This window comes from Phalacrocorax aristotelis, chromosome 3, assembly GCF_949628215.1.
Source record: "Phalacrocorax aristotelis chromosome 3, bGulAri2.1, whole genome shotgun sequence".
Classification (NCBI taxonomy): domain Eukaryota; kingdom Metazoa; phylum Chordata; class Aves; order Suliformes; family Phalacrocoracidae; genus Phalacrocorax; species Phalacrocorax aristotelis.
The window spans coordinates 36,901,012-36,928,686 of NC_134278.1; the positions used below are offsets into that span (position 1 = coordinate 36,901,012).

General features: G+C 41.9%; 1 protein-coding gene across 6 annotated transcripts; it reads right to left on the minus strand.

Moving 5' to 3' along the window:
• Positions 1 to 142: 142 nt before the first annotated feature.
• HMGN3 (high mobility group nucleosomal binding domain 3) lies at positions 143 to 27,675 on the minus strand. Of its 6 annotated transcripts, none has more exons than XM_075087141.1 (6): positions 27,145 to 27,675; positions 10,868 to 10,918; positions 5,111 to 5,140; positions 4,440 to 4,487; positions 2,019 to 2,088; positions 143 to 1,464 (listed from the first exon to the last, which is right to left on the minus strand). In XM_075087141.1, the coding sequence occupies exons 1-6, from the start codon at positions 27,658 to 27,660 to the stop codon at positions 1,451 to 1,453; spliced, it is 729 nt and encodes a 242-aa protein (XP_074943242.1). In that variant the 5' UTR covers positions 27,661 to 27,675; the 3' UTR covers positions 143 to 1,450. The 6 variants fall into 6 exon arrangements, with proteins under 6 accessions (XP_074943242.1, XP_074943240.1, XP_074943241.1 ...); XM_075087139.1 differs by having other exon boundaries at positions 1,978 to 2,088; XM_075087140.1 differs by having other exon boundaries at positions 2,019 to 2,091.

A 27,675-nucleotide genomic window follows, 5' to 3' on the forward strand; every position in this document is an offset into this window, starting at 1 on the left:
AGTTCTTAACTACTGTTCTAGTTAGCATATAGGGTTTTGGTAATCAATCTTCAATTTCTAAGTACAGAGAGGTTGGGCTTTTCTGTTTTAATTTAAAAAGGCGACTAGAGATTTCTTCCCAAAGAATAAACAGAACGCCAGGTCAGGCAACAGTCATTTATTTATTGACTTGAACAAGCAAAGGGTATCCTCAGACATAATGGCCACCACTTGAGCAATACAAATCAATGCTACTGAAGAACAGGGAACATCTTTTCTCTCACCCCTCCCATCCCAGAAGTAACAATAGAAATACCAGGGCCCCTAGAGAAAAGAGAAGGAGAAAAATTATAAAAGGAGCTTAGAATGAGCTGCAGAGTTGAAACATGGACACTAAAAAAAAAAAAAATCATTAGCTAATCCACCATATCACCACAATCACCTCAAAAATAGCTTTCATTGTTCCATTTCTACCAGGTACCAAATATATAGCGCTGTTTAACAGCGATTTCAATGTATTAACAACTGTCCTCAGCTGAAGCAGAACAGCAATTACTATTTATATTAAATTTGAGGCCGCAGATAGAAAGAAAGGTTTCCACAGAGTACGATGCAAATTAATGGAAGGAGAGTGGGGGAGAAACAAAGCCACTTTTAAGTTACTGTATGTCTCTACCAATCAAGCAATTCATTCTGCATCGATAGCTCATTACAGACCCAATATCCTGATAAAGTGTGGCAACTCTACTCACCCTGTAACAGTGTATCTGAAAGATGTATGTATGAAGAATACATCTATAAGTCCCTTAAGTTGTGGGCCACTGAAAATCCCAGCCTGCTACTCCTGCACGGGTATTTTTTAATCAGACGTCAGCCAAAAAGCAAACAGACTGCATGCAAACCGACTGTTGCAGATTCGTTTAGTCTTCCTTGTAACAGCTGAAAACATGAGTAAGGCATTCCTCAGATTTAGAGAAAACATTAGGAGGCTGTAGCTTTGCAGGCAAGGAGACCTTTTATTTTAATCCATTAAAAGAACCCAAAATAGTCAGCAGGTGGCCACATCTATCCATGTTTCATTAAAATCACATAAACCCTAAGTACAAAAGCACCACTGATTATTGCTCTAGAAAAACTGCATGAAAAATTCAAATACACACAGTAAAAACATCACCATATGCACAAGACTTAATTTCTTAAAGCAAGTGTATGGAATGCTGATCCAATTTTACACATACCTTGCAATATTAAGTTGATATTTATATTACTTGGCAACAATGGGAATTTCTAAAAGCACTGTTATGAGAAGGGAAATGTTCATATACAGTTTAATATGTCAACTATCATAGTCCTAAAAAAATTAGCATTTACAAAATACTTGATAAAAATATCTTTTAAAAGTTGTCCAAGAGGTACATAAAATCAACCCAAAATTTTCATGATATTTCATTCATTCTTGTCCCCTACTGATTCAGTTTTCTGAGCCTGTGGAGAAGAAAGAAAGAAATTAATTACTATAGTAAATTGTTGTTACGTACCTACATACCCAAACTACCCTCACTCCTTCCATTTCTTATTTGCACCAGCTCAGTTCCAAACCTGTGTCCGTATTACATTTACACAAACGAAACAGGTACATTCACACACTTGTCTTAAATTATTGGTCCCAGCTTTTCAAAAGCAATACAAGCCTTACCTGTCAGCTTCCATTGTTCATACTGAAAAGCACCACACTACTACCTGTTCCTATTCACTGCACACATGCTGAATGCTCTACCGTACCCTTAACTTTCACTGTTTCAATCTGCCCTTTTACTGACAGTGTGCTGGGTGGGGCACCTCTGGATGTTGAAACACTAACAGTTGAGCGAGAGATGCGAATCTGCAATAACATTATGGGCAATAAAAAGAAACATTATGAACATGCTATCAATGTCTGAAAGGCTGAATAATTAAAAAACACTGATTCAATCAGCAGGAGGTATGTGTGGAAAGTACCTCTTCAGCTTTATTTTCACCATTTTCAGATGGTGTAGTACCTTCCTTTGCAGCTTCTTGCTTTTCATCCTTCTTCCCTTTAGCACCTTTGTTGGCCTTTGTTCCAGGTTCCTTCTGGCAGGAGATTAAAAACATGGGCACAGACATTGTATGAGTAGCCAGCACCCTACATCTGTATCAAAACCCCCTCATATGATCTAAAAAGCCAGTCTTGGCAAGCTGCGTGTGCTGGACTGAAACCGAAAACCAGCTAAAGACTACCAGGAAAACTTTATATCCACAAAAGTTATACAGAGACTCTCAAAACTTCTAGAAAATGCTGATGCCTGCTTCTTTATTGTTTCTGCTAATTTACAAGGATACAAAACCCCCTCAAACTATTTTGGTAGAGCTGAGCTGTACATACAGAGGTACATACAAGATATCTGTACGAACAAATCCAATTACAGTATAATGAAAGCTTATTTAGCCAAGCACAAACAACACGCTGCTTGTGTACAGCACTACATTTTCTATTAACATGAAATATTAAATTAGATTTTAAAAATTAAGCATTTTTGTTGGCTGTCCTTTTGTTAGTTTGATAACATCTGTGATGTTCATTCCATGTCAATGAAAGAACCAACCAACACACTAGGGAGGCAAACACTGATAAAATTCCATCTGCAGCAACACAAAGCAGAGAATTTATCAAAAGGAACTATTATAACAGCTACAGTTTCATTTGGAGATTTGCTCTTAAACAAACAATTCATATGTTGAAACCTTTTTTTTTTAACTCTATACGTATTTATAGTTGTGATCTAAGGCTAGCAGAGACATAGGTTAAGGATTTTTTAAGTGCAATGGGATAAAAATTTAAATGGCATTTCACTGAATATTTTACATTAGTATTTAAAGAGGTTCTGATAAACACCATGGAGATCTTCCATGTGATCATTTGCTCCAGATTCTCCATGTAAAATGGCAACAGTAGCTGTGAACGGGGATATTAAGGTCAGTCTCCCTTCACTGCCCTTCCCCAACGATCCCTATACAGGAGCAGGGTGGTAAGCAGGGAGTACCAGTAATCCTAGTTCCAGGCCAGCCTGAATTACTCCTTTCACCCTTCAGCTTCAACGTTACACACTGAGAAGCTTATTGGTGCTGTGAGTATAGTCCTAACTCTTCACCTACAAAAGAACAAGCTGAGGATTTGACTTAGTAAATCCATAACTTGCAAGATTTTAACACCAAAAATTATCTCAAGTCTGCACCACCTTTGGTTGCTTACTAGCAGGCTCAGAGTACACACTTGATGTTTTCTGTTTAGGAGACCAAGATTAATATAATCCTTAAAACGTGATCCAGTCAGAGTTTGGAAAAAAGCAGACTACTGTATTAAAAAGTTACTTAGAAGAATGTTGTAAAGGATTCATGAAATTAATTTGAAGTGAGCTTCCAACGTCTCTCACACAGCTTTGACTGACTCCGTAACACCGAGCTCATTTCACAACATGTACATGAAGCTACAGAAGCTACCATATTCCCTTCTTTATTAATACTCTTTCTTTAAGAGAGAAGCAGCGTCTTTAAGAAGAGAGAATAGTGTCTTTAAGACACTCAGCAAGACTTTATTGCTAATTTCATTTGATAAATCATAGTGTTCAAAGTCACAGAGTTTTACTCTCACACACAGACTTTGTATACCGATACTTGCCCAACTGAGATACCAATAAAAGGACTTGAAAAATGTAAGTGGGACGAGTGCTAGACTCAGTTTCTAGCATGGTTTTTTTCCCAATAAAGCAATTGCTCTTATTTAACATTTCCCCTTGGGCACAAATATATCTACAGTTTCTGAAGTACATGATTTATATGCAAAAATCCTGAAAAGGTATTTCAGACACTAATAAGATTTTAATTTGACTGTAACTGGCCTAGAAAACCCAAACCATTCAATTTAAATATATTTAATTTCACCTTTAATTATAATTGTGCATTCTCAGCAATGGCAAGGCTTCAAGAACAGATAAGAGTTTCTCACTATGAAATGAAGTACTGCCCCTCTAGACAAGGAAACAGGATGGCAGAGAGTAATCTCAAATCCTATTGTAGAAATTGCTAGGTCTTGGCCAGAGCTTACTGAACCAAGCCTGTATATTTCAGGAAAGGTGTAGGAAAGGTAAAGATTCTTCTTAAACTAGGAATTTGCTACAAACTAACATGGTCTGCATATCAAACAGGCAAGACATTTTGTTTAGGCCAGTAATGAGGCCAGGAAGGGGTGGAACAGAAAGAAAAGAATGATCTAATTTGTTGGTTTTTTTTTTCCCCCAGGGCGGGGGGAGCTGCAGGGAGAACAGGAGAGCCAACGCCTCACAAAAACACTATGAATCAAACTGTTTGCAAGGCAAAGGAGTAGTATACTTGCTTATTATTGGCTACAGTGATGGCAACTAACTAAAAAGAAGAGTATTTACCTTCGTGGTTTTCCTTGGTTTGGGTTCAGGTTTTGGTGGAGCAGGTTTCTAGAAAACATTTTCAGTTGCACAGCGTGTTAGATGCATTACCAGAAGCCAGCCAGCCACCTCCACCCCACACCTTCCCTTACTTCCTGCTCATTAGTACACTTCTAGAAAAAGGACCGAAAAACCTTAATGCACAAATGCACCTCATCACTGTACACACCCATTTTCACCAGCTCACTCATCTCAAAGCAATTTGAGGGTCATTCTAAGAGTAAAACGTGGAGATTAGTAGAAACTATTAAAAAAGTCAGATACGTTCTAACAGGGAAGAGAAGTTAAAACCAAATACTAGTCGTGGCATCAAATGAAGTCCTTGAAGGACAGCTCTTTCTCCTTCCCAAAGTAGCAGCTGCATTTCCGCAACTAACATCAGCCTGCAAAATGGTACGAAGTCAATACTGCACGTAACAGACAGTGTTGCACTGAGGTGGGGAAATACATCTTTTGTCAGAACAACCTGAAACCTGAAATCAAGAAAACACAGATAACTTTAGCTCTAGAGTTCTTAAATATCCCTCAGCAAGAATAAAAATTGAATCAAACAAAATATAGCAAACCTGTTTGGTCTGAGAAACCATATGTGCCTAGAAAAGTATATACCAAGAGGCATTATACATACTTACAGCTGACAATCTTGCTGATCGTCTCGTGGGCTACAGAAAAGAAAAAAGGGGAAAACATTTTTATAGGCTTAGAGCAAACAGTATCCAGAGCAACGTAATATCACTCATTTCATGGTGACAGGATAAAATATGCCCCTACCACAATAAGTCTCTATTGCAGAACACAATTCACATCTTCCTCATCTCTGACAATCATAATTTTAAAAGGCCAAAGTGATGTGAAAATTAATAATAAAAATTGCTCAGGAATTATAATGTCTAAATCTCCAAATGGTTAAATACTTTCCCCTTCCCCTCTCCCCCATTTTACAAGTACTTCCAAATCACTTGCTGCTCTATGGAAGGTTCACAAATACAGCAAGCTTGACACTTGCACAGGATGCTGAACCTTTCTCATGAATACTTAGAGCAGTGTTTTTATAATCTAGCAGACACTACTTGTAAAAATACCATCTGATTAACAGCAGAATAAAGTTAACACCCTTCTCTAGCGGATATCAGAGTGCTAAAATTTGAAAACATGAAATTAAGTCCTTCTACTTCCTCAGTTCCCCCCACACTCAGTCCCGAAGTCCAGGTGCACGAAGGCAGCTGCAGGATGAGAGGGAGAAATTGTTTCTTCTATTTAAACACAGCTCTCAAAAGGAAAGAAGAAACTCAGATATTCTGCTTTCCTCCACCTTTTTTTATTGCTTCAATACACCTTCCTTATTGAATTTTATTTCACTCTGTTCTTCGTCATAAATTTATTACTGAAGATGAGTTATGTCTTAGCAAAAGTTGTAAGCTCATTAGTTCACAATATTTTTGTATTCATCAAAACAAGACGAACCCATGATCCAGTTACACAGCATCGTTATCAAACAGAGTTGAAATTCGGTCTATGTCATAAAACTGACTAAAAATATCTTCTTAATTACATACTAAACATTTAAGTTGAGCTGAAAAAACATGGCTCCACACATCTTGCAACAGGAAAAAGCTGTTGTTAACATCTGAAGAATGCAGTAATTTGTATTCATTGGAGCCATTTAAGTATTCTTAATGGAAAGCAGTAGTGAATAGTTGAGATCTGCATCCAGCAAAATAGAAGCCTTGTCAAAAAACACCTAAAGATATTTTCAGCTATCAAATATTTATGCATCATTAACAAAAAAAAAGTAAACCCCTCTTTTCTTGGCAATTTAGAATATCAGCTGATAGCGAAGCAGCCAAGCATTATTTTGTAACAGGTTAAATAAAGTGTTTCACTCGGTCAGGTAATCAAAGAACTCCTAGCTGAAGACATCTTCTTTTAAAAATATGTTTTCTTAACGGATGATTTCTATCCCTCAGCATCTGGGCACTGGAATATTATGTTAGCATCTACTTTTTAAAGGATAATATGTTGTTTTAGATAAAATTATAATTCTCTCCCATATTCCCCAACTGTTCCTGTTCCATGATTGGTTTCATAGAAGGCTTGTATTGCCATAAGAAAGCCAACATAAACCCTCAGTTCTTTAAAAATGCCTAACGGGTAAGTAATTTTAATTCTCATTCAGAGTTTCTATGTATTTTGTGCTATCTGATTATAAGGAAGGAACTGCAGCCAAGTCAGCAAAGGCCACGTTTTTATGTGCTTTTGGAACCCTTGTCCCCCTCCAAACAGCTGTACTAAGCCAGGAACTAGCAGCTTGCCCAACAGTCTATTTGACACCAGCCCACTAGCAAACACCTACGGAAAGAGTCTATGAAATGGAGCAGACACAGAACAACACTTTGCACTTTCCTACCATGCCAGCTTCTGGCAATCTACAGCTGCAAACTTTCCAACCTGGATATTATATCCACATCAGGTGTTTAATAGTCCCCGAGGGTCATTTTCTCCATAAAATTTGTCTAATAACCTAATGAACCCATTTACACTTTCAGTTTCCATAACATCCCGTGGCAATGAGTTCCATAATAGGATTATGCACTGTGTGGAAAAGAAAAAGCAAAACCTTGCCCCTCTGTTGTCTTTCCTTTAAACTTCTCGCCTCTTACTTTCACTAGATTCCTCTTGTTTTCGGGTTACATGAGTAATAACTCCCAAACTGCCTTTCTCTGTGTTACTGATGATTTTATCACACCACAACACTGTTTACATAAAAAGTCAAGAATCCTAGAAAATCTGGGTTGTGGTTTGGTTTCTTTTAAACCTGCTCTCCATTCTCCGTTTGTCCCACAATACTTGGTATCCTTTTCGTTCTATCATGGCCTTTTTAAGGCAGAGTCAGGAGAACTTCATTTACTAGTCCCACATCCAGGAGCACAACAAATTAACCTTGTGATACACTGACGTTTCACACTCTGTCCTCTAGTATTTTTTCCTATATTTTAGTTTCCTTTTGTTTAGAACAACTGACATTTTCTAGTAACTATTCACTGCGATTTCACAATCTCTCCCCTAACAGCTGATTGGGTGACCCTCACTGTATCTTCTCCCCTCGGCCCCATGTATTAATTTGCATTTCTCCATATTGAATTTCTATAGATATTTTATTACCCAGTTATCAGTGACATAACAACCTTCTCTGTCTCTCTGACTTCTGACTACCCTGATAATTTTTTTGTAAATTTCAGCAAGCTTTGTCATTTCTCCAGTACCTCTTCTCCTAGATCATTAATGAATACATTCAGCAGTACAAGCTCAAACACAAATCCTTCCAACACTCCCCTGGTAATTCTCCTCCATCACAAAAATTAACTACTTCTTCCCTACTCTCTGCTCATATCTTTATCCGTTACCAATTCTTAAGAAGATCCTCCCTTTAATCCATGCTAGCTTAGTTTCTTTAAGAACCTGCTTGGGGAGCCTTATCAAAAGCAGTTTTTACATGCAAGTAAACTGTATCAAATGGCCTGCTATCACACGCATGTGGACTCTCCTATTATACATTTATCCACATACACTTTTTTTTTTTAACTACTTTTGCAAGTTAGACTCACAGGCTTTATTTTCCAGAATCCCTTATCTGAAGTCCTGAGAGCATTTCATCACCTTCAGTTACTCTTGTACTGAGACCAATGCAAGCAGTAAATTACATACTGCACTTAACAGCTTGGCAATTGCTGGTGAATACTGTCTAGTTCTCACTCACACTTATTTAAAGAATGTCCTCCAGCCCTACACCCATGAGAAAAGGCTCCACTGTGAGAACCTCCCTAAGAATTCTCCGCAGCAGAAGTTTCATTACTGTTTTTTAGCTTCACATTTGCCACGCTGGAGGGTTTGCTCCTTTCCTTATTATTTCCCATCAATTAAAAAAACTTTTGAAACAACTTTCAAAATTTCAAAACTTTCAAAACGAATACATTTGCCTTATTTTGCTATTAAACCATTCTGGTTTGGTTTTCTTGGTGTTTTTTGGGGGGTTGTTTTTTGGTTTGACCTTTTTTTTGTATGGTTGGGTTTTTGGTTTGGGGTTTTTTTTTTTGTTGGAGGGGGGCAGGGGGTTGTGCTGTGCTTTTGGAAAATAACACGCCTTTCTGCAACCCTCTAGAATGGCATACCACAAAGCCTCTTTGCCACCTGAAACCATTAAACTTTTTAGCTGCTCCTTTTAATAGGCTCTCATTTTTAATAAAGCTCCTTTTCCTGACATCAAATCTAACCACAGCGGAGTTTATTTGCACTTACATTCCTGGATGGTCCTTTGATTTGTTCCTCCAGGAAGCAAGCATTTATAGTTTTAACTTTTTTGCCTTTGTAATGCCATCCCATGCCTTTTACCAAATCTCTGAAGGGTAACATAAATCTCCATCAACACTATTTCTGTCCTCAGAGCTTCTCTGATCTCCCTTAACATCCCATGGCCACTTTTATTATTGTGGTCGGATGATACCTGGCATAATTTCCACACTATATACTCCCTATTTACACATGGCTTGGCAATCCATAAAGGATTCCACTGTACTTATCGATAAAATTAACCTACAAAAATATAAAAGACATGTAAGAGAAAGCTACTTTACAACTAATGCAACTTGGCTCTCTACCCTGGATAATTTGTGCCTTGGTGTCACAGTGTCCCAACAAGTTTCTGAGTTGCCCATTATGTCAATGTCCTCATTTAAAGCCAGGTAGTCCAAGTTGCCCAGATTTAGATTTGCAGCTTTTGCATTTTGGCTTGACCGCCTGTTTTCATCTGCATGAATTAAACAGGGCTTTATTTCTCAAGATGGCTCGTTACCTTATCAGATGCAAACTTTTATGACTTCTGTGCTAGCCTCTGCTCTCCGCCTGACAGGGAGCTCTGACTTTGCCCTATGTACTCTCAAGAACTTGCCACCCTCCCCGCAGATGTTTAGTCTAAAATAGATCAGAAGGTCTCCTCAGTGCCATCCACATAGGGCTGTTTTGATTCAGACTGAAGCCACCCTTCCTACATAAGTTCTACCTATTCCAAGAGCTCCCACAGTTTCTAATCTAATCCTACAACTATTTTACTCACTCACACACTACGAGCTACACATGTATCTCCTGTGAGTATCTTAATTTCTTCAGGGTTTTTTCTGTAGCATCAACAACCACTATTATCTCACCTTGACTGAAGACTACTCTAAGGGCTCTCATATTTCAGGGTCAGCAGGCTCTCTCCAGAGCCTGTGTATTTCTCTAAGCTTCTTGGTCTTTCTTCTTTATTTTAGCAATCAGGTCTCAGATTGTTAGGGGAAGGAACTTTTACTTTTCTGGCTCTTGAAGAAATAATATTTAAACTGGGACAGAGAAAAACATTGATTCAGAGCAAAGGAGATTCTATTTTTACTATGATTTAGCCAGCCTTTTCGTAAAGTATGAAAAAGAAAATAATTTGTCTTCTAGGAAATTCCATAGGAAGTTACTGAGGTATCAAAACCTATTCCTCTCAGACCTCTTTTTTACTCTGTTTTTTTTAGGAGCTTATTGTAAACTTTACTATTGTTTGAAATATTTTGACATTTCCACTTTTTCTATTGGACTGAGCAACAACTGACTTCTCAATTCAGAAAGTGTAAAAATTCATTAGAGCATTTTTCCTATTCAAACATGCTCAAAGATTTACAAGATCAGCAATTAATTGTTAATTACTTTGAATAATCAGCCACTCTTTTCCAGGTCCTGGTTTAACTTTGTCTTCCACAAATGAATCCTCGTAATCTCTACCTGTTTTTTAAATTCACAGTAAGGGCTGTGGCAAACAAATTAGCACACTTTACTGTAGGGGTCAAGATATCACCAGCTGTCTCCTTGCCTTCTCTGACAGAACTTACTGTGCCCTTAAAACTAACTCAGACAAAGAAAACACACAAATGTGTCAGCTGCCCAGCTGAGAGCCTGGTATCTTAATTCAAGACACCCTTCCATCAGTCACTTAAGCTAAGAATAGTTGTGAAGTAGACTGGCTGAGGTCTGTGCATTAATCCTCATCCGCCAACCTGCTAGGCAGCAACAGTTCCAGGCAGTAACATCCTACACTGTGACCACAAGATCCACCAGAGCTTGTCTATCAAAGCCTTAAGTGTTTGTGAAATTTATTTTGTGTATTACTAAGTTGTATGAATCTTTAGTACACCAAAACCAAATTACACCATAAAAACTACAAATGTGCTTTACTGTAACTATTCCCACTGAAAACACCTCACTAGAAGTGCCAGAGCAATGCACACTCTTCTGATATATAAGGCTGCTGACCTCCAGTTAAATAATTACATGCCAAGAAAAAAAAGAAAAAATAAAATAAATATACTTGCCTCTTGTTTAGTTACTTTCGCTGCATCCTTGCCTTCAGCACCCTCTGGAGACTGAAAGAAAATATTAAGTCAGTATTTTTATTATTCGTGGAGGAAAAGCTGGATGTGAGGCGACAATGTGCACTCACACCCCAAAAGGCCAACTGTATCCTGGTCTGCATTGAAGCGTGGCCAGCAGGTCGAGGGAGGTGATTCTGCCCCTCTACTGCGCTCTGGTGAGACCCCACCTGCAGTGCTGCATCCAGCTCTGGAGCCCTCAGCACAGGAAATACGTGGACCTGTTGGAGCAGGTCCAGACGAGGGCTACAAAAATGATCAGAGGGCTGGAATACCTCGCCTACGAGGACAGGCTGAGAGAGTTGGGGTTGTTCAGTGTGGAGAAGAGAAGGCTGCGGGGAGACCTTATTGTGGCCTTTCAGTACTTAAAGGGGGCGTATAAGAAAGATGGGGACAGACTTTTTAGTAGGCTTGTTATGACAGAACAAGGGGTAATGGTTTTAAAGAGGGTAGATTTAGACTAGATTTAAGGAAGAAATTTTTTACTATGAGGGTGGTGAAACTCTGGCACAGGTTGCCCCGAGAGGTGGTAGATGCCCCATCCCTGGAAACATTCACGGTCAGGTTGGACGGGGCTCTGAGCAACCTGATCTAGTTAAAGATGTCCCTGCTTATTGCAGAGGGATTGGACTAGATGGCCTTTACGGGTCTCTTCCAACCCAAACTATTCCATGATTCTATTCTATTACAGACTTAAAAGCATCTAGGCAAAGGCATAACAAAGATTACAATGAAGATTCTTCTTTCAAGACATTGCAGCAACTTAAAAGAAGCCTGGCAAATTTACACGAGTATTTACAAGCAGCATTGTACCAAAGCCATTCTCAGTTTTCCAAGGAAGAACACAAGGACTGATCATCACCAGGTGCACACATATCACATCACACAGCATCCCTCAGTGGTCCCTCTAGCCAATTAACCAAGGCATCCGCAAGATCCAGTGGGAGCTCCATCTAATCAGCAGTTGGTAGAACAACAGTATGAACTGGAAATCTGAGCTTTGCTCTACTAGGGCTTTTGAAATCCCAGAGAAATTTAACACGCTTCTCCCCAAACATGAACTTAACCAGCAATGAGATGCGGTAAGATGAACCAAAAAAGTACAGCATTACTGAAATGAGTGATTTCGTTACCTCATTTACTCCTTTCATGCCTCAGGCTCACTCAGCTGGAAGCTTTAACAGTATCTTTCCCTCATCTCATCTCCTCCATCAGAACAGCAAAAATCAGTAAAACACCAAGACATTGACAGGAAAACTAGGGACAAACATGTTTCTTCACAAGAACAAAACATCAACCTGACCATTCTAATACTGGTCTTCCAGAGGTACTAAAGAAACGTTACTTAAGCCACAAGAGGGGGAAAATAAAAACAACAATAAAATAAAGTAATAATAACAACAATAAAGCAAGCTTCTGTCTTTTGTTTACAACTCAAGAAATATTACTTAACATTTTGCAAATGACTGGCTTTCCACCTAGGAGCAAGAAATTCATGGAAAAACAGTGAGGAGCAGCAGCAGTTAGAAGAGAACTACAAGAATGGCACGTTTCAAAAAGGCATTTAACAGGCACCAGGGAAGGCAATTTGGTTGCTGTTTTGTTTTTTCAATCAGTAAAGGAGCAGGCTAGTTATCTTTGCCTTTGCCTTTCCATTTCAATCCTAACCCAAGCCTCCCCCCAGATTTTGACACAGAACGTCTCGAAGTTATACAGTTATGGTTTGGAGCAGAGAAAAAGACTGACTAGTTTGCAGCAGTTGCCCACTGCCTTCTCCTGGCATTGGGCTCTAACATACTTACAGAAAGACACCCCCCACCAGAGAATAAAACGTGGCTTTGTTACTCTGCGCTCTCCTGACAGAAAGGAAGCATGCCACAAAAGCAGCTGGTTTAAAAAAAAGCCGAGGACTGATCATCTAAGTAGCTAGAAAACAGCACGAAGTTAAGCAGCACTGCGCAGCGTAGAGCAACTCGGAATAGCAACAGAGTCAGGCATCCAAAATGGAGCCTGGCTGCTGCTCCCTGCGCTACTGCAGCCTCACCAGCCGCCTGCAGGCTCGTTTCAGGTCTGCATTCCTAAAAGCCTTTCAGTTTGGTTACTAAAGAGTTGCTACAGCTTGATGGTGCGATGCTGGGAGGATCAAAAGCCATCGGAAAAACAAAACCAACCAGTTTCATGACCACTGTCAGTTAACAAAGTCTTGTTTCCTACGACTTCCCTCTTCAGCTCATGATACAGTACAAGCTCTGGGTATAGCTTTTCTGTAGTTCATGAATTTGTAACCTGTTCCTCCTACATTAATTTTCTCAAGTCTAACAAACTTGCTCCACACCCTTTCCCTGGGAGGGAACTCGAATAGCATCATTCCTGTCCTGGGCACTTATTTATATGGTAGCTCTTTCAGATTTTATAGTCTTTTCCTTATAGTGGTCAAGAGGCTCAGTATTTACAGGGATAGGGACAGAAAGATGGCATGGTTCATTTCCTTCAGAAGCCAGGCTAAAAAGCTCACCATAAACTAAATTAAGCTGACCGACACTCCACAAACAGGCTCCTTTAACCCTGCTGCACTTTCAGGAACCACAAAGCTTTGAAACAGGGCTAAACCATCACAAGGTGGCACTGCCACACACCAACAGCCCTGCAATAATTGCCCAGGAGCAAACTCTCACCCTGCAATACTGCAGAGCTAACACACAGTAATTTACCCCATTCTCTTTAGCATAATGAAAGACAAGTCTCCTACATTTCTGATAGGCTGGGCAGCTTGATTTTAGATGCCAGTATTATTGCTTGACAACAGGTTTTAAAAACTGCTCATGAAGCTAACCACGGGGGGGGGGGGGGGGGGGAGATTATATTAAAATACTCTTAATGCAACCACAACCACCGTACACTACTATGATATATTACACAACATACTTCAATTAAGTTAGCTAATTACCCCAGCATTCCCTCTCAAGTTAGAAAATCCAACAGCAATTCTGAAGGCCACATAACTTTCTCCGTGGAGGGACATGCACAGTAATAATCTCAGAGGTGTGAATAAACAGCAAGGGGTTCTGACACGCTCTCATTTCCATTTCAGATCTGCTCCCTCCTCTCCACACTCAGCACTACAAGTCCAGGCGTTTGGAGGCTGCGCTCACCCTCCCAGCGCCTTGGCTCCCCAGTATGCTGGCAGAGCTGCGTGGGAGGCCATGTCATGAATAAGGTAATTGATCCAGCTGAAAAATAGCATGCTGCTTAAACAGATTTATAAATAATATAAATATATAGACAAATTATAAATATATAGTCTTCCCTGCTCCAGCAGAATCATTTTACTGCACAAACAATTGAGCCAGTACAACAGACAAGAATGAAGTAGCACAGGGCAGTCGCAAGCAGCCTTGGGGCTCTTTAAGCTGACAGACGCACCAAAAAAAGAAAAAGAAAAAAAAACCATGTCCAATACGGCTACAGTATATTTGTTAGAAGGGGAACAGAAACTTATTTTCCCCTCTGTCCAGTCCTGCTTAGACATTCCAGTGAGTCCCAGCTAATGCGGGCCTTCATGCTAGTTTTTGCAGTACTTCCTCCTCTCCTGAGGGACCAGAGAGATTTGTACACGAATGGATTTGAGCCAAGCATAGTTCCCAAAGAACTTGGCATGCCACATCCAGTGACGGTTTGCACTAGTAACTGGAAGTCACAGAACTTTTATGTAGATACCAACAAAACCTTAAAGTCCTTGTCCCTAACTCTTCCACAGGAACCCTTCCCCCCATCTTTTGTCCTGGTGACAAACTACTGAAGGAACTCTGGTTTCAGAGCAACCAAACACACTAAGTAACCCATCCCCTTGGCACGTTTTTCCACATGACATAATGCTATGTCTCACCCGTATTTCACATTACACCCCAGTCACATTAAAACGCACCCTAGATACTGTGCCTCACATCGTAAACTAGTCAGCAGCGGGACTGTCCGCTGCAAGTTTTGTGCGGCAAAATCAAAGACCAGTGCGAGCACTGAATCACTTGACAAGGACAGTACTCCAGCCTCAGTAATTCTTCAGCTGTACTCCATCATATGCCTGTATTATACTCATGAAGTAGTCCCTATAGGCCTGCTGTGCTTGATACTGTATGGATGCCTACAAGAGACAAGGCAGATAAAAAAAGCAAATAAGGACACAGATAACAGTAACTTCCCCCCCCCCACCCCCAAACACAGAGGTACATGGAAGGAAGCTAACTGACTAACGCTAAATATGCTTCTGACATTTAAACTAATAGCAAGTTTTAGGTTCAGATGACCACACGGTGTGTCATACCTCAGTTAGCACTACACATTGGCAATAAGATTCTAAATTAAGCTGTAGCTAGGGTTTGCAAGATCTGTCAGAGCTGTGTAATTTTTATACCACAACATTAACCTGGAAGGCTGCATGGAAGGTTCCCTGTGTCTATCAGCAATCTGCTTCTTTTTTATTTGCTTTTGTCCCCCCTCTTTTTAAGGGGAACCTAGAAAATTATTTTGAGAGGACTGGAAAAAGCAAAGGAATATTAATAGATGGTAGAGAGCACTAAAACACAAAGGAATATTCAAATTGAGCTTGTTTGTATACACAGTTCTTGCATTTCACCAGCTGTGAAATACACATAAGAACCAGCATTTCCACACACCAGGCCAATACTGCCATATCTGCAATGCCAACACCATTACAGAACTGTTAAACTGAAAACAGAAAACTAGATAACTGTTTTAAGGAAACATTTAAGAGAACATACAGGCAATTTTCCTTTTTTATTGTTCATAAGCTGGGTTACCTGGTAGAGATGCACCACGAAAGAAACAAAAAGCTTCAATTTTCCTAATCAAAACCCTGCCATATAAGCAGGATGTGACAAGAACACAGTAACACAAAGTAGTGAAGTTATTGATGTCTGTCTGAGAGATCCAGAGGTACATGTTTGAACTTGCAGTGACCAGCTTCTTGATAAATATTTTGTTTGTACTTCAGTGAATAGATTGTGCTATTATAAAGGAGTACATCAAAAAGCACAAAGAATGAGAGTACAAGTATTTGAGGAGTAACAATCAGTACAGAAGGTTGCTTATAAAAGGAAACAGATAGTTCGTTCCCTGAAGGATCTTGTTACTAGCCGAAACTCAACACCTTGGCTCTGATGGGACAGAAATTAGTCCTTTCACACCCCCGTAAAATAATAAAAAAAAAAAAAGCAGATGCAAATTTCATTCTCACTACCACATACAAGAAGTTAGAAAGGCAGAAAAGCCTTAACCATCCTAGCACTTGAGCATTTGCAATAGCGTTTCCTCCCTTCTTTGCAAGCTGTTTTGTTCGGCCACATCTCAATACGCTGCCTGCAATGGGATTTGCCTGCAGATACTTTCCTGGCTCGCTGTTCTAGCTGCAATTTCCATGATGTAATGCTTTGGTCATTCCTCCAACAACTTTTTTCACTGACCAAAATATGATAAAAGCTTGCAACAAAACCACAGTGCAAGACGACATATCAAGTCCTAAGCCTTTTTCAGGGTTTACTGCAATATTTCCCTAAAATGTTCCCTCCTCTCACTTCCCTGCATAGAACTCTGCATTAGACTAAATTTAATTCAATGAATTGTTTCCCCATACCTGCTACATCTTCTAATTATCTGTCTTCAGAGCAGCTCCCAAATTTTGTGCCAGTTCATAAACATAATTAAAATCCTGTTTATTTCTTGTTTCAGATTAACAAAGACTACGTGTTGACTAATTTAACATCAACCAACTCCTGCCAACACCCTTCTAACCCTTGTTTCCTCATTTAGCTCCTCCAGCATCTTATCATTAACCTTTGTTTCTATCTAGTTCTTCGTTCTGTTTTCAGAGGATAGAACAGTACTCACTGCCAAGCCAATGTGAATGAACTTTGCAAGTAAAATTCATTCTCCCTAGTAAATGTGTTACAAAATCAGGTATTCTTCCTACTACATCCCTCCACTTCGTTTTTTTTCTACCAAGAGCCTGATCCTGGAAGGGTAGGGGGGAAGCATGTCACTAATTTAAAAAATGAGTAATTCTGGCAGACCCACAAATAAAGTCCAGAATAAATCTGGTTAGTGACTGGATTTTTAAAATACTTATCCAAAATTATATCTGTCTTAATCTCTTCCAAAAAAATCCAAGGTTTTTTTTCATATATACTGCATATATATACACACACATTTTTCACTAAAAAAACTGACCAAAACCCCAAAACAAACAAAAAACCCCACCCTGCTTAAATATTCTTTAAGTATATACTCTTAATCTTTTAAGAAGGATTACAGTGAAATATTATACAGTGTGTCATATTCAGATCTTAAATTCCTCCATCTTTATAGATACTAAGAGCAGACTATTTAATTTTCTAATTCTCCGGAAGAGAATGTCAAGATCATAAAATTCTGAAAAGACACACAGTACTTAAAAGTTTGTATTCAAAGACCACCATTAATATCCCCTAGTGTTAATATGCGATTAGAAGGAAAAAAAATCAGGGAAAACATTTCCTAATCGAAGTCTCCGTTCTTGCTTAGAGATTCAAGCCAAACAGAGTGACTGGTTAACATGCACTGCATTTTCAAAGAATATATGAGAAAATAAGAATAGAAACAGCCTGGTTACAAACAAAACCAGTAGGTTCAGAAAATGCATTTTATTAAATTCTTTAATTCTTAACAGATAACTTCTGCGAGCTTTATGCTCTTCCAGGCAAGACAGAAACCAAGTTAGGCCTGGGGTATTTCTAGATATCCAAAACCAGCCACAATAAATGCTTTTCCAAAAAGGAAATTCTTTCATTGTAGATTAAGGTTTTGCTATTCCCACTGAAAAGAGGTCAATGATTGACCAATATAATTTAAAACTCATTTAAATTTGATGGGACATTTCAAAAGTCTCACAACTGGTTTGGCTTTCATTTTTCCTTCCAAGTTTGTCTTCCCTGTAGTCAGTTTTTTGAATACGACATCTTCTACCCACAGCAGAGTGAAGAAGTAACAGCAGTTTCTAGAGGCTCAGATTTAAAAAAACAGCATTGTAATTTAAAATTAGACAGACAGTTCCTTTTTCAGACAGTGAAGTAATCAGCTGCATTTTGAAAAATACAGATCAGACATGGGAGCAGTGAGCACAGTGCATCTGAAATCATTCAGGTCCCCTGAACACCAAGCATGAGATTTCAGCTAGGTAGTAAGTAAATGCTTGTCTCGGTATGTGCTTAACCATTTTACTGCCACCATAAAATAAAAAGGCAGATTCAAAGAACATGATGGATGAAATCCAATCCCTAATAATATTATTTCTTGTCATGGTTTTGGCTGGGATAGAGTTAATTTTCTTCACTGTAGCTGGTATAGTGCTGTGTTTTGGACTTAGAATGAAAATAATGTTGATAGCAACAACTAAAACATCAGTGAGTTAAGTAGTGCTTACACTTATCCAAGGACTTTTCCAGCTTCGCATGCTCTGCCAGGTGCACAAGAAGCCGGGAGGGGAGGGGGCACAGCCAAGACGGCTGATCCAAACTGGCCAAAGGCATATTCCATACCACATGATGTCATGCCCAGTATATTAACTGGGGGGAGTTGGCCAGGGAGAGCAGCGATCGCGGCTCGGGGACTGGTGCCGTCAGTCAGCAGGTGGTGAGCGGTTGCCATCACTTGTTTCTTTCCTGGGTTTCACCTCTCACTATTTTCTTTTTCATCATCACCATCATTACTATTATTAAACTGTTCTTATCTCAACCCAGGAGTTTTCTTGCTTTTGCTCCTCCAATTCTCTCCCCTGTCCCACTGGGGTAGGGGGAGTGAGCAAGCAGCTGGGTGGGGCTTAGTTGCTAAATGGGGCTAAACCACGACACTGACCTTTCAAAGCTGATGCCAGTTCTGCTAGTGAGATGAAGCTGAACAACTCACACAAGTTTAGGTACAGAACCAGACTTTTTTAAAACCTTGAAGATTAGGTTCCGAAATCTGTATCTAAATAGAACTGGTCAGATCTGCAAAGCAAAATCAGCATGAAGTACTTCTGAAAAAAAAAGAAAAAAATTATCTACTTAAAGACAGAGATTAAATTTAGTCAACTACTTTCAGTAACAACTGGTTCCTGAAAATAGCCACCTCTGACAAATACTCTGAATGCCTGAAAAGAGGTCTATAATACCTCCCCTCCCAGAAGACACAACTGTGATAAAACCACAATAATCTAGAAAAGAGCCTGTGTTGTTGTTTCAGCTAACTGGTGCCACAGAACATCTAACCTTCAAGCTGATGATAGCAGGTCCTTGAGTAAGAGGCAAGTAACAAAGGCACAACTGGTACAATGCCTTAGATAACACCGACCTCTTACATCCCTGTCATAGTGCCAGCCCGGGTTAACTAGAATACTGCTCTACTACAACAGCCAGAATGGAGAGCTTCATAGACAACCTAAACAGAGTTTCAAGAGAAGGAGAAAATAAAATATCTCCAAGAGGGTGCAGGTGGGATAAGGAAGAAAGGAAACAGTAAAGATAAAGGATGTTTTCCTACTACAAATAGAGCACTGACACCTCTCCTCAACTCTGCTTGAGAGGAACAAAATACTGCAAAGGCAAAAATGTCATTAGACAATTAATTTCCAACTATGGAAGCACTCTTTGCAACTACAAACTCGGGTAGCATTAGGACAACAGAGAAAGCTAGGTGGGAAGAGCAAACATACCCCCAACAGTCCCAATAAAGCCGATGCTCATGGGAACATAGGCATTTTTTTTTCTGCAGACATCCCAACATTCCTAGGGAACACTGCATTTTATATTTGCAGTTTTCACTGTTGCCAAGTACACCCACTCTTTACTACGGGAAGACAGAAGCTGTATCTCCAAGCTACAGGAGTAATTAATTGAAAATTGGTTATTTCCAAGGACACCAAGGTGGGGGGTGGGGGGACACAACCAAAACAAAACCAAGCCCAATGCCTTTCCCCCATCCCCACTCCCAATGATGCAATAACACAATTTGACCACTGAGTTGTTCTGATTATTCTAATGAATTCAAGAATACTCCTCTATGCGCTCTAAGCTAGGGACAACAAAAAAAGGCTGTCTAAGGCTGCCATCTGATTAACTGCTGCTAAGAAGAGGTCCAGCTCTTCCCCACCTAATCGTTCCTGCCATTAAGCCACCTTAACTCTTTGTGCCAAGGTGTGGGAAACTACATCAGTGGATGTGTCTGGCCAAAAACTACCTCAAACACATATTAACCACAGGTTAAATCAGAGTAAGGACAGGAATGAGTATCTGGAATTGCTTCTTTTGGCCTGTACACGCCAGCTTGAAGTATCTGTTGAACTATAGCCCAAACTGTAAAGTCTCACACTACCAATTTTGCTGACAATAAAACTGGTATAAGAGCATCTTACTTCTGCATGCACCCAGTTGCTCATTCCCAGCCCTACTCCCTTCTAACAGGTTACCACACATTCATTGTGCCACTGAGCAACATCTCTAAATTGGATCAGTAAAATGATCCAGGATAAAAAAAAAAAAATAATTCAGAAGCATGATCAAACCTGTGAAATAAATGAACATTAAGAGAATGAAATATAATGGCCTGAAATATAAGTCCAGCACCTTAAAACACCTTTTTGGCTACTGGATCATCATGGATAAATCGCTGTGCTAGCTTAGTGCAGTTAAAGAACAGAAAATAGATGGTGGCCATTATGATCCCACAAAGTGGTAATTTCCAAGAGAAATCTCTGGACCTAGTTTATTTACACTCTGCATGAAAAACAATATTAGAATCATGTCAGGAAAAACCCAACTTCATACAATTTCTCTTAAACAACACGGATATACCTTTGAACATACCATGTACAGCTACTGACTGGGTATAAAACCGCAGACAAAGTGAAGTTTTTCAAGAAAGACAGAAGAAAAGCAGCCTTAAACTAAACAGCATATACCTGCCACATTCCATTTACACACAGGACTTCTAGTTTTTTTAAACTTAACATATTGATACTCTAGAATACAAAACAATATTACCCCTGTTGGTGTGCTGAACTACTGGATATAAAAAGATTACCTGCACCTGGTTAGTTCTGAACTCCAAGGTAATGACTTACAAAGACTGTACTACTGGCTACGCCTCATCAGACACCACGCTTTAATGCGCCCAAGAAGCATTAAGAAATATTTTTAACTGACAATTCAGTGAAAAATCTAAGAATTTTTACGTTGCCCGTTCATTAAGTCCAACTGTATTTCGGTGTGGTCTAAGAAGAAAATTTAGCTACATTGTTATCAATTGCTGATAAACAGGTCAGGTTTTTACAGACTTGTATACAATGATCAGAAACATTATAGATCTATAAATCCTTGGTCAATGAGCTCTTTTACCCTCCCTAACTAAAAAAGTCATAGCTAAAATTATATAATTAGCCCTTTCTAAGCGATTTTAAAGTGTATTGTTAATATAAAACGTGGACAAATATTCCTCACATGTATTTAATAGCCCTGTAAACATAATTTATTGCAACAGAGCACAGCAGCATTGCTCAAGCATGTTTTTTCTTCAGTGCCACTCAACACTGCTACACTGTATTATACCTAAGTGTGCCACATGCAGATAACATTTGTGATCTTTTCTGCCTAGTTTTTCTATGATTACAATAGATGTAGATCCTTTGAGTCAGTCTGGCCAACAGACACTTGGGAGTAGGCCAGCTAAGCAGTTTTCAATTGCTTTAAATACATCAAGGTTTAAAATTCTCAATAGTTACAAATTTAGTACAAATGGTACAATTTCTAAAATTGAAGAGCGACAAAACATCCTTTTCCCTTGCATCAGAAGATTCCTGCAATATTTTAAGATGCTCTGGCACCTCTACTCTGTTTGCCTTGGTTGAATGTTAAAGTGCACCTCTGCATAACAATTGTTTTACCTGTCCCTGCAAAGAATGCTGAAGGTAGAATCCCACCTGAGGACTCTGCTGGCCCATTGGGAAGGAGTTTCCAAAGTCAGGGGTACCTCAGTGACACAGATGCAAAGAAGGTCGTCATCTACTGTCACCTAGCCTGTTTTCCAGTAGTTACTGCATGGTCTAGGATTGATCCAATGGGAAAAGTGGAAAGAGAAACTACCTTTTCAGAGCTCTGACTTCTGCTCTTAGTCCTCATGGAGCACAGGGAGAAAGGAGGAAGCAGTCAGCATGAAACGCAGGGGGAGTTCAAGCGAAAGTCTGGAGAGAGAAGTGGGACAGAACGGGAGTGGGGAGAGGGCAGCAGCAGCCAAGACATCCGGATCTGGTACTGATCCCCTTTTCCCTTCTCATCTGTAATTGCGTCCAGAGTGTAAAATAAAATTCAGAACCTCCCCCATTTCTGCATCCCACTGCTAACAGAGTGTTCTACGATAAACTGAAGAGTGCCTCTCCTACAGATCAAGAGCTTCCCACCCCAGTGGATGAAATAAGTTGTTGGCAAGGTGCGAGCTCCCACAACACCACAGCAGCTTCTTTCCTGCTGAGTAGCTTCAAAATGAAGATAACCATAGCAGAAAAAAACACTAAGTTACATTGATGCTGGTATGTTGAATTGATACGGACTGGCACACAGCTGAAGTATCAAAACATGGGAAGTGACATGAAGTATAGCTGAACAGTACCTGAGTGAGCTTCATACTGCTGCATTATGAACACAAATTCACCTACTACTCTTTGCACAAGATCAACACCTCATTCCACAGACCGAACAGCGACAGTGGGATCATTCAGAGCCACAGCAAACAGCTGTCACCTGCAGGACCCTTGGCTTCATTAGTTAATTGGTGTTTGATCACATACAAGTTGCTCCCAACAAAATTTTATAGAACCGGTTACTATTGCAAGTTCCCCAGTTTCACACCACAAAGCAAGAAAATAGATTTGGAGAAGTAACAACAAGAAGGGGGGAGTGGAAATCAGGGCAGATATCTTAGCCTGAGAATCCAAGATGTCAGGACTTGACCATTTACTTCTGTGCTTCATTTCCTTACCAGTGGATGAGGAACAACATTTATCCTTGATTATTCATGACACTTCAGAAATGCAAACTCAAACATAAAGAAGGATTTCACAAAGAGAATTGAGTTTAGGTCCAGACAAAAAAAAAAGAAAAAAAAAAGTAGAATTTAACAGCTTTAGGTGAGTACAGGTAAGACCATGCATTTAACCCCAAGGATTAGAAAATACATTGATTAGACACCTGGTTGGCAAAGCAACTAGTAAGGTAAGGGGCCCACAAAAAAACCCCTATCACGTGATCATGTGACTAAATGCACTACGATATGACAATCCTGGAAAATGGCACCTTCTACGACCCACTAAAGGAGCAGCATTCCAAGCGAAATATTCAGAGGGTTTGTTTTTCTGTAGAAAATATAACCAACTAGCCTTTCTGACTTTAAAGAAATTGCGCTTGCATAACAGGAACCCACCACAGATGTTCTCTATTACATTTTCACAGCATCAACTGTACTGCAGAAACTAACATTCCTGACAACAAGGAGGCAGCAAATAGTCTACTGAAGCGGCTAATTAGACCACCACATTTTTTATTTGCTCTGAAACAGCAGCAATATTCAACGATGTTATATTTTAATATAACATATATTCAATTATTCAATATATAACTTTGAATATAATTTGAAAAAAAGACTTGAGAAAAAGCTGCATCTAGTCCTCACATCTAATTCAACTGCAAGTGTTTTCAAAACAACATGTGAGGTGCAGGTCGCATTGCACAGAGTCAGATTACAGAACAAGTTGGGTCATTCTGGAGTGCAACCCCAGCTAACTGACAGGCTCCCCATTCAACACCAGACAAGTCACCACTTGACCTGCCTACTAATATCCCTCAGAGACTGTGCACATTCTACATAAAGGTGCAAGTACCATTCACCTTGATGACAATCACGTATCCTGATACGTACCTGATGTACGTATCTATGCTGATGCACGTGGGCACATGTGACCATGCCACGATTCTCCTTGTCATCAGATGCAGAATGGTTCTTCATCCTTTTATGGCTAACATTGAGACATTTTTACTGGGGCTGTTCAAGGTCAAGGAGTTTTTCAGTATGACCCCAGAGCTAATTCCAGCAAGACAAGCAACAAAGCAGAACACCCCAATCCATTTCAAGGCGCTCGTTGTTATCAATACCACAACAAGCATTCTGGTTGATCCCACACCAGGGCATGCTGTTCTTGTGAAAGGCCACGTTCCACCACAACATGTTATCACAACAGATAAAGGGTGCAGAAATCTGACAGAGGGAGTCCAGAATTCAACCTCTTTTTGTTTTAGCACAGTATTTAACGCCATCTCAACACACAGTAAGTTTTTCCTTTTCCCCCTGACCCTCAACCAAAGATGCCACAACACCTTAAGCCTCAGCCCTCTAGAGAAGAGGAAACAGCCTACATTTTTTTATTACTAATATTCATAAATGGACGTAAGGCCAGGGACTCAGCAACTTGACTTCAGTTTTCACAGACATGAAAAAAATCAGAGATGAAAAGAAAAGCAAACAAAAAGGACCAGCCAGTTTAGATAACATAGGCATACACAAAACCAGGTACAAGGGGCTTCATGCCCTTTCTTCAATATTATTTACTTACTGCCATAACTGTGAAAATGTCTCATTTTGACTTGCGATGTCTATTTCCTTACAAAACTTTCAGCGTTAGCAGTCTTTTTGTAAGTTAGAAATTTTAATAGAAGAATTGACTGTTAGCTGCACGTGATGGTTTTGTCTCCATGCGGAAGCTGACTGGTGTAATTATTCAGCTACTGCTGCATCACTACCTTCTCACTCTATGGATGTTATTCTAGAATAAAATTTGACTATTGTAGAATGCTTATGGCAATTCCACTTTTCTCAAAAAGCAAGGCCACTAATCACACACTTTTCCTGGAACCAGTGCTTCCCAAACCCCATATTTCATATATAATTTTAAAACACAAACGTTTACCCATACAAATTTACTGCGCCGTTAAAATTCATCTCCATTGCTCTGATCCCCTATGCAACGTTTTTACTACTTTTTTACAATCTTCTAGAAAGAAGACATGTTCTTGTGGACATACTACTCAAAGACAGTTCCTCTTAATAAACATTTCACGACAGACCACGAAAACTTACATGAATGACTTTAACTCTAGCCCCTCTTAGGAAGGACAGCCTGAAACACTATCGGTAGGTAAGAACACAGAGAGGAAAGGAAACTGGGTAGGAAGTTTGCAAAGCTTCCAAAGTTGTGAAGAGTCCTATGGGCACAGGCTAATTTTCAACTTTTTCCTGATGACAAGTGACAGCACCGAAAGACCAGAAGCATGCATGGCCTTCACGAGGGCACAATGACAGAGGAGCAGGAGGAAAAACTGCCCCGTGTTCACTAACTTCAAGCCCAGTTATCCCAATGAAGGCAATCCACCCCACAGTCCTATCCATTTTCAGAACTGGAATCAGGTTCTTAGTGATGAATTAAATAGTTTGGTAGCATACTTGATGAATTGACATTTTGATACCTCCCACATGGAGTATGGAAAGGGCAAGAAGTGAACACCGAGCTACCTGGCAGTCATTGTCTACCCGTACCTCTATTAAAACAGATTCCAGCCCCAGCCCAGATATGGTGTATTAGGAGATCACTGGTGACATTTTGGGAAATCTGAAATGTCAATATTACAATCCAAAATTGCCAACCCCTGTCAATCCTTATAAATATCTAAAGGGTGGGTGTCAGGACGATGGGACTAGGCTCTTTTCAGTGGTGCCCAGCGACAGGACAAATGGCAATGGGCACAAGTTGGAACACAGGAAGTTCCACCTAAACATGAGGAAGAACTTCTTTCCTGTGAGGGTGACAGAGCAGGGGCACAGGCTGCCCAGGGAGGCTGTGGAGCCTTCTTCCCTGGAGACATTCAAAACCCGCCTGGACGTGTTCCTGTGCCCCCTGCTCTAGGTGTGCCTGCTCAAGCAGGGGGGTTGGGCAAGATGGTCTCCAGAGGTCCCTTCCAACCCCTACCATTCTGTGATTCTGTGAAATCCCCCAAACCACGAACTGCTTTACCTTGGTTGACCTAGTTAAAATTGAAGAACCGCAGCTATTCTTTTTTGGTGTAACGTGTGTGGCGCTCGGCCTGCCTCCTGCCGGCACAGCGGCCAGGGGGGCAGGCTCCCGGTTCAAGCAAGGAAGAGAAGGGAAGGGGGGGGGGGGGGAAACCCCCACCACACCCAGCCCGGCCGCTGAAGGGCCGCCCAAGTTTCTTTCTCACCGGGAACGCGGTCTCACAGCCGGCTCCCCCCGCCCCGCGGAGGCTGCCCGCCCCGAGGTGCGTCGGAGAGCAAACAAAAAAGGGGGACAGCGGCCGCGTCCCCCCGCTCCGCCACGGCTCTACCGTCCCAGCGGGGGCCGCGGGCGCTCCCTCAGGAGGCGCCTCCCCCCCCCCGCCATCCCCATCCCCGCCGGCCGCCACCCGCCCTCGGGGCCCTGCCGGGCGCCGGAGTTGGTACATACGGGTCTGCCGCGGGAGGCGAGGAGAAGGGTGTAGTTTGTTTTAAACATGGCTTGCCTTCCCCCCCCGCTCCACACCTTCCTCCTCCTCCTCCTTTTACCTCGGAGCCACCACCCGGGCGCGGCGGGAGGTGGCGGCGGGATCCGGCCGCCCCGGCTGGGGTCTGCCCCCTCCCCGCGGCGGCGGCGCCGGAGTTCGCCAGCAGGAAACTCCTCCCGCCGGGGGCCGGGGCGAAGCCGCGGCTGCTGCAGCGCTTCTCCCCGGCGGCAGCCGAGGGAAGAGGAGGAGGAGGAGGAGGAGGAGGGGGGGGGGGGGGCCGGAGTTGTGATAGCGACTTCACACACCACCACCCCCCTCGGGGACGGGGGCGATGCCGCCCCGCGCGGCGCTGGGAAAGTAAACAGGGGGCGGCGGCGGCGGCAGGGAGGGGAGGGAGGGCGGAGGGGGGCTTTGCAACAGGCAGCAAAATACCCGGGCTCGGGAGCAATCCGCTGGTTCCCGAACGGAACCGCGGCGGGCGAGCAGCAGGCGTCCCCGGCCCCTGACGCGCGTTTCGCCCACCGGCCGCCACTCGGCTCCCCCCGAGCCCTGCGTGGGGCGGCACACCGGGGCCACACGCCCGGGGCGCCTCACCTTTCTCTTCGGCATAATGTCCCTGCTCCGGGGCCGCGAAAGTAAAGCGACGAAAGAAGCTCCGGCAGAAGCGCGGATCCGCCCGGTGGCGGTGGTGGCGATGGTGGCGGCGGTGGCGTCGTGGCTGGTGCCCGCAGCTCTGCCCGCGCCCGGTGCCCGCCGCCCCCGGCAGCCCCCACCGCCAGCGCCCGCCTCGCCGACGGGGCGGGCAGAGCGGGGCAGCCCCGGCTCCTGATTGGCTGACCGGCCGCGTCGCGCCCCCCTCTCCGGCGGGAGCGGGCTAATCAGGGGCAGCCCGCGCGGGTCAGAGGCCGGGCGCGCGGGGAGCCTTGGGGCCGGCGGCGGCCGCGGGCCCGCCGGGGAGCGGGGCTGGGGCGGCGGCGCCGCCGCCCGGGGGGGCTGCGGGGGGAGCCGGGGGCGGCCCGCCGGGCTGCCGCCCTTCTTCCGGAGCGGCCGGGGAGGCGGACTCGGGGGTCTGGGTGCAGCCGGCAAGTTGCGGCTGGCGGCGAGCAGCATCCACTCAAAAAAAAA

Excerpts from the sequence above, each read along its gene's own strand:
- HMGN3 (XM_075087136.1), bottom strand. The coding sequence starts at position 27,660 with ATGCTGCTCGCCGCCAGCCGCAACTTGCCGGCTGCACCCAGACCCCCG. Across the intron at positions 5,141-10,867 it reads CGAAAGTAACTAAACAAGAG|CCCACGAGACGATCAGCAAG; the intron begins GCAAGTATATTT and ends TCTTTTCTGTAG. Across the intron at positions 2,092-4,439 it reads AACCAAGGAAAACCACGAAG|AAGGAACCTGGAACAAAGGC; the intron begins GTAAATACTCTT and ends ATCTCCTGCCAG.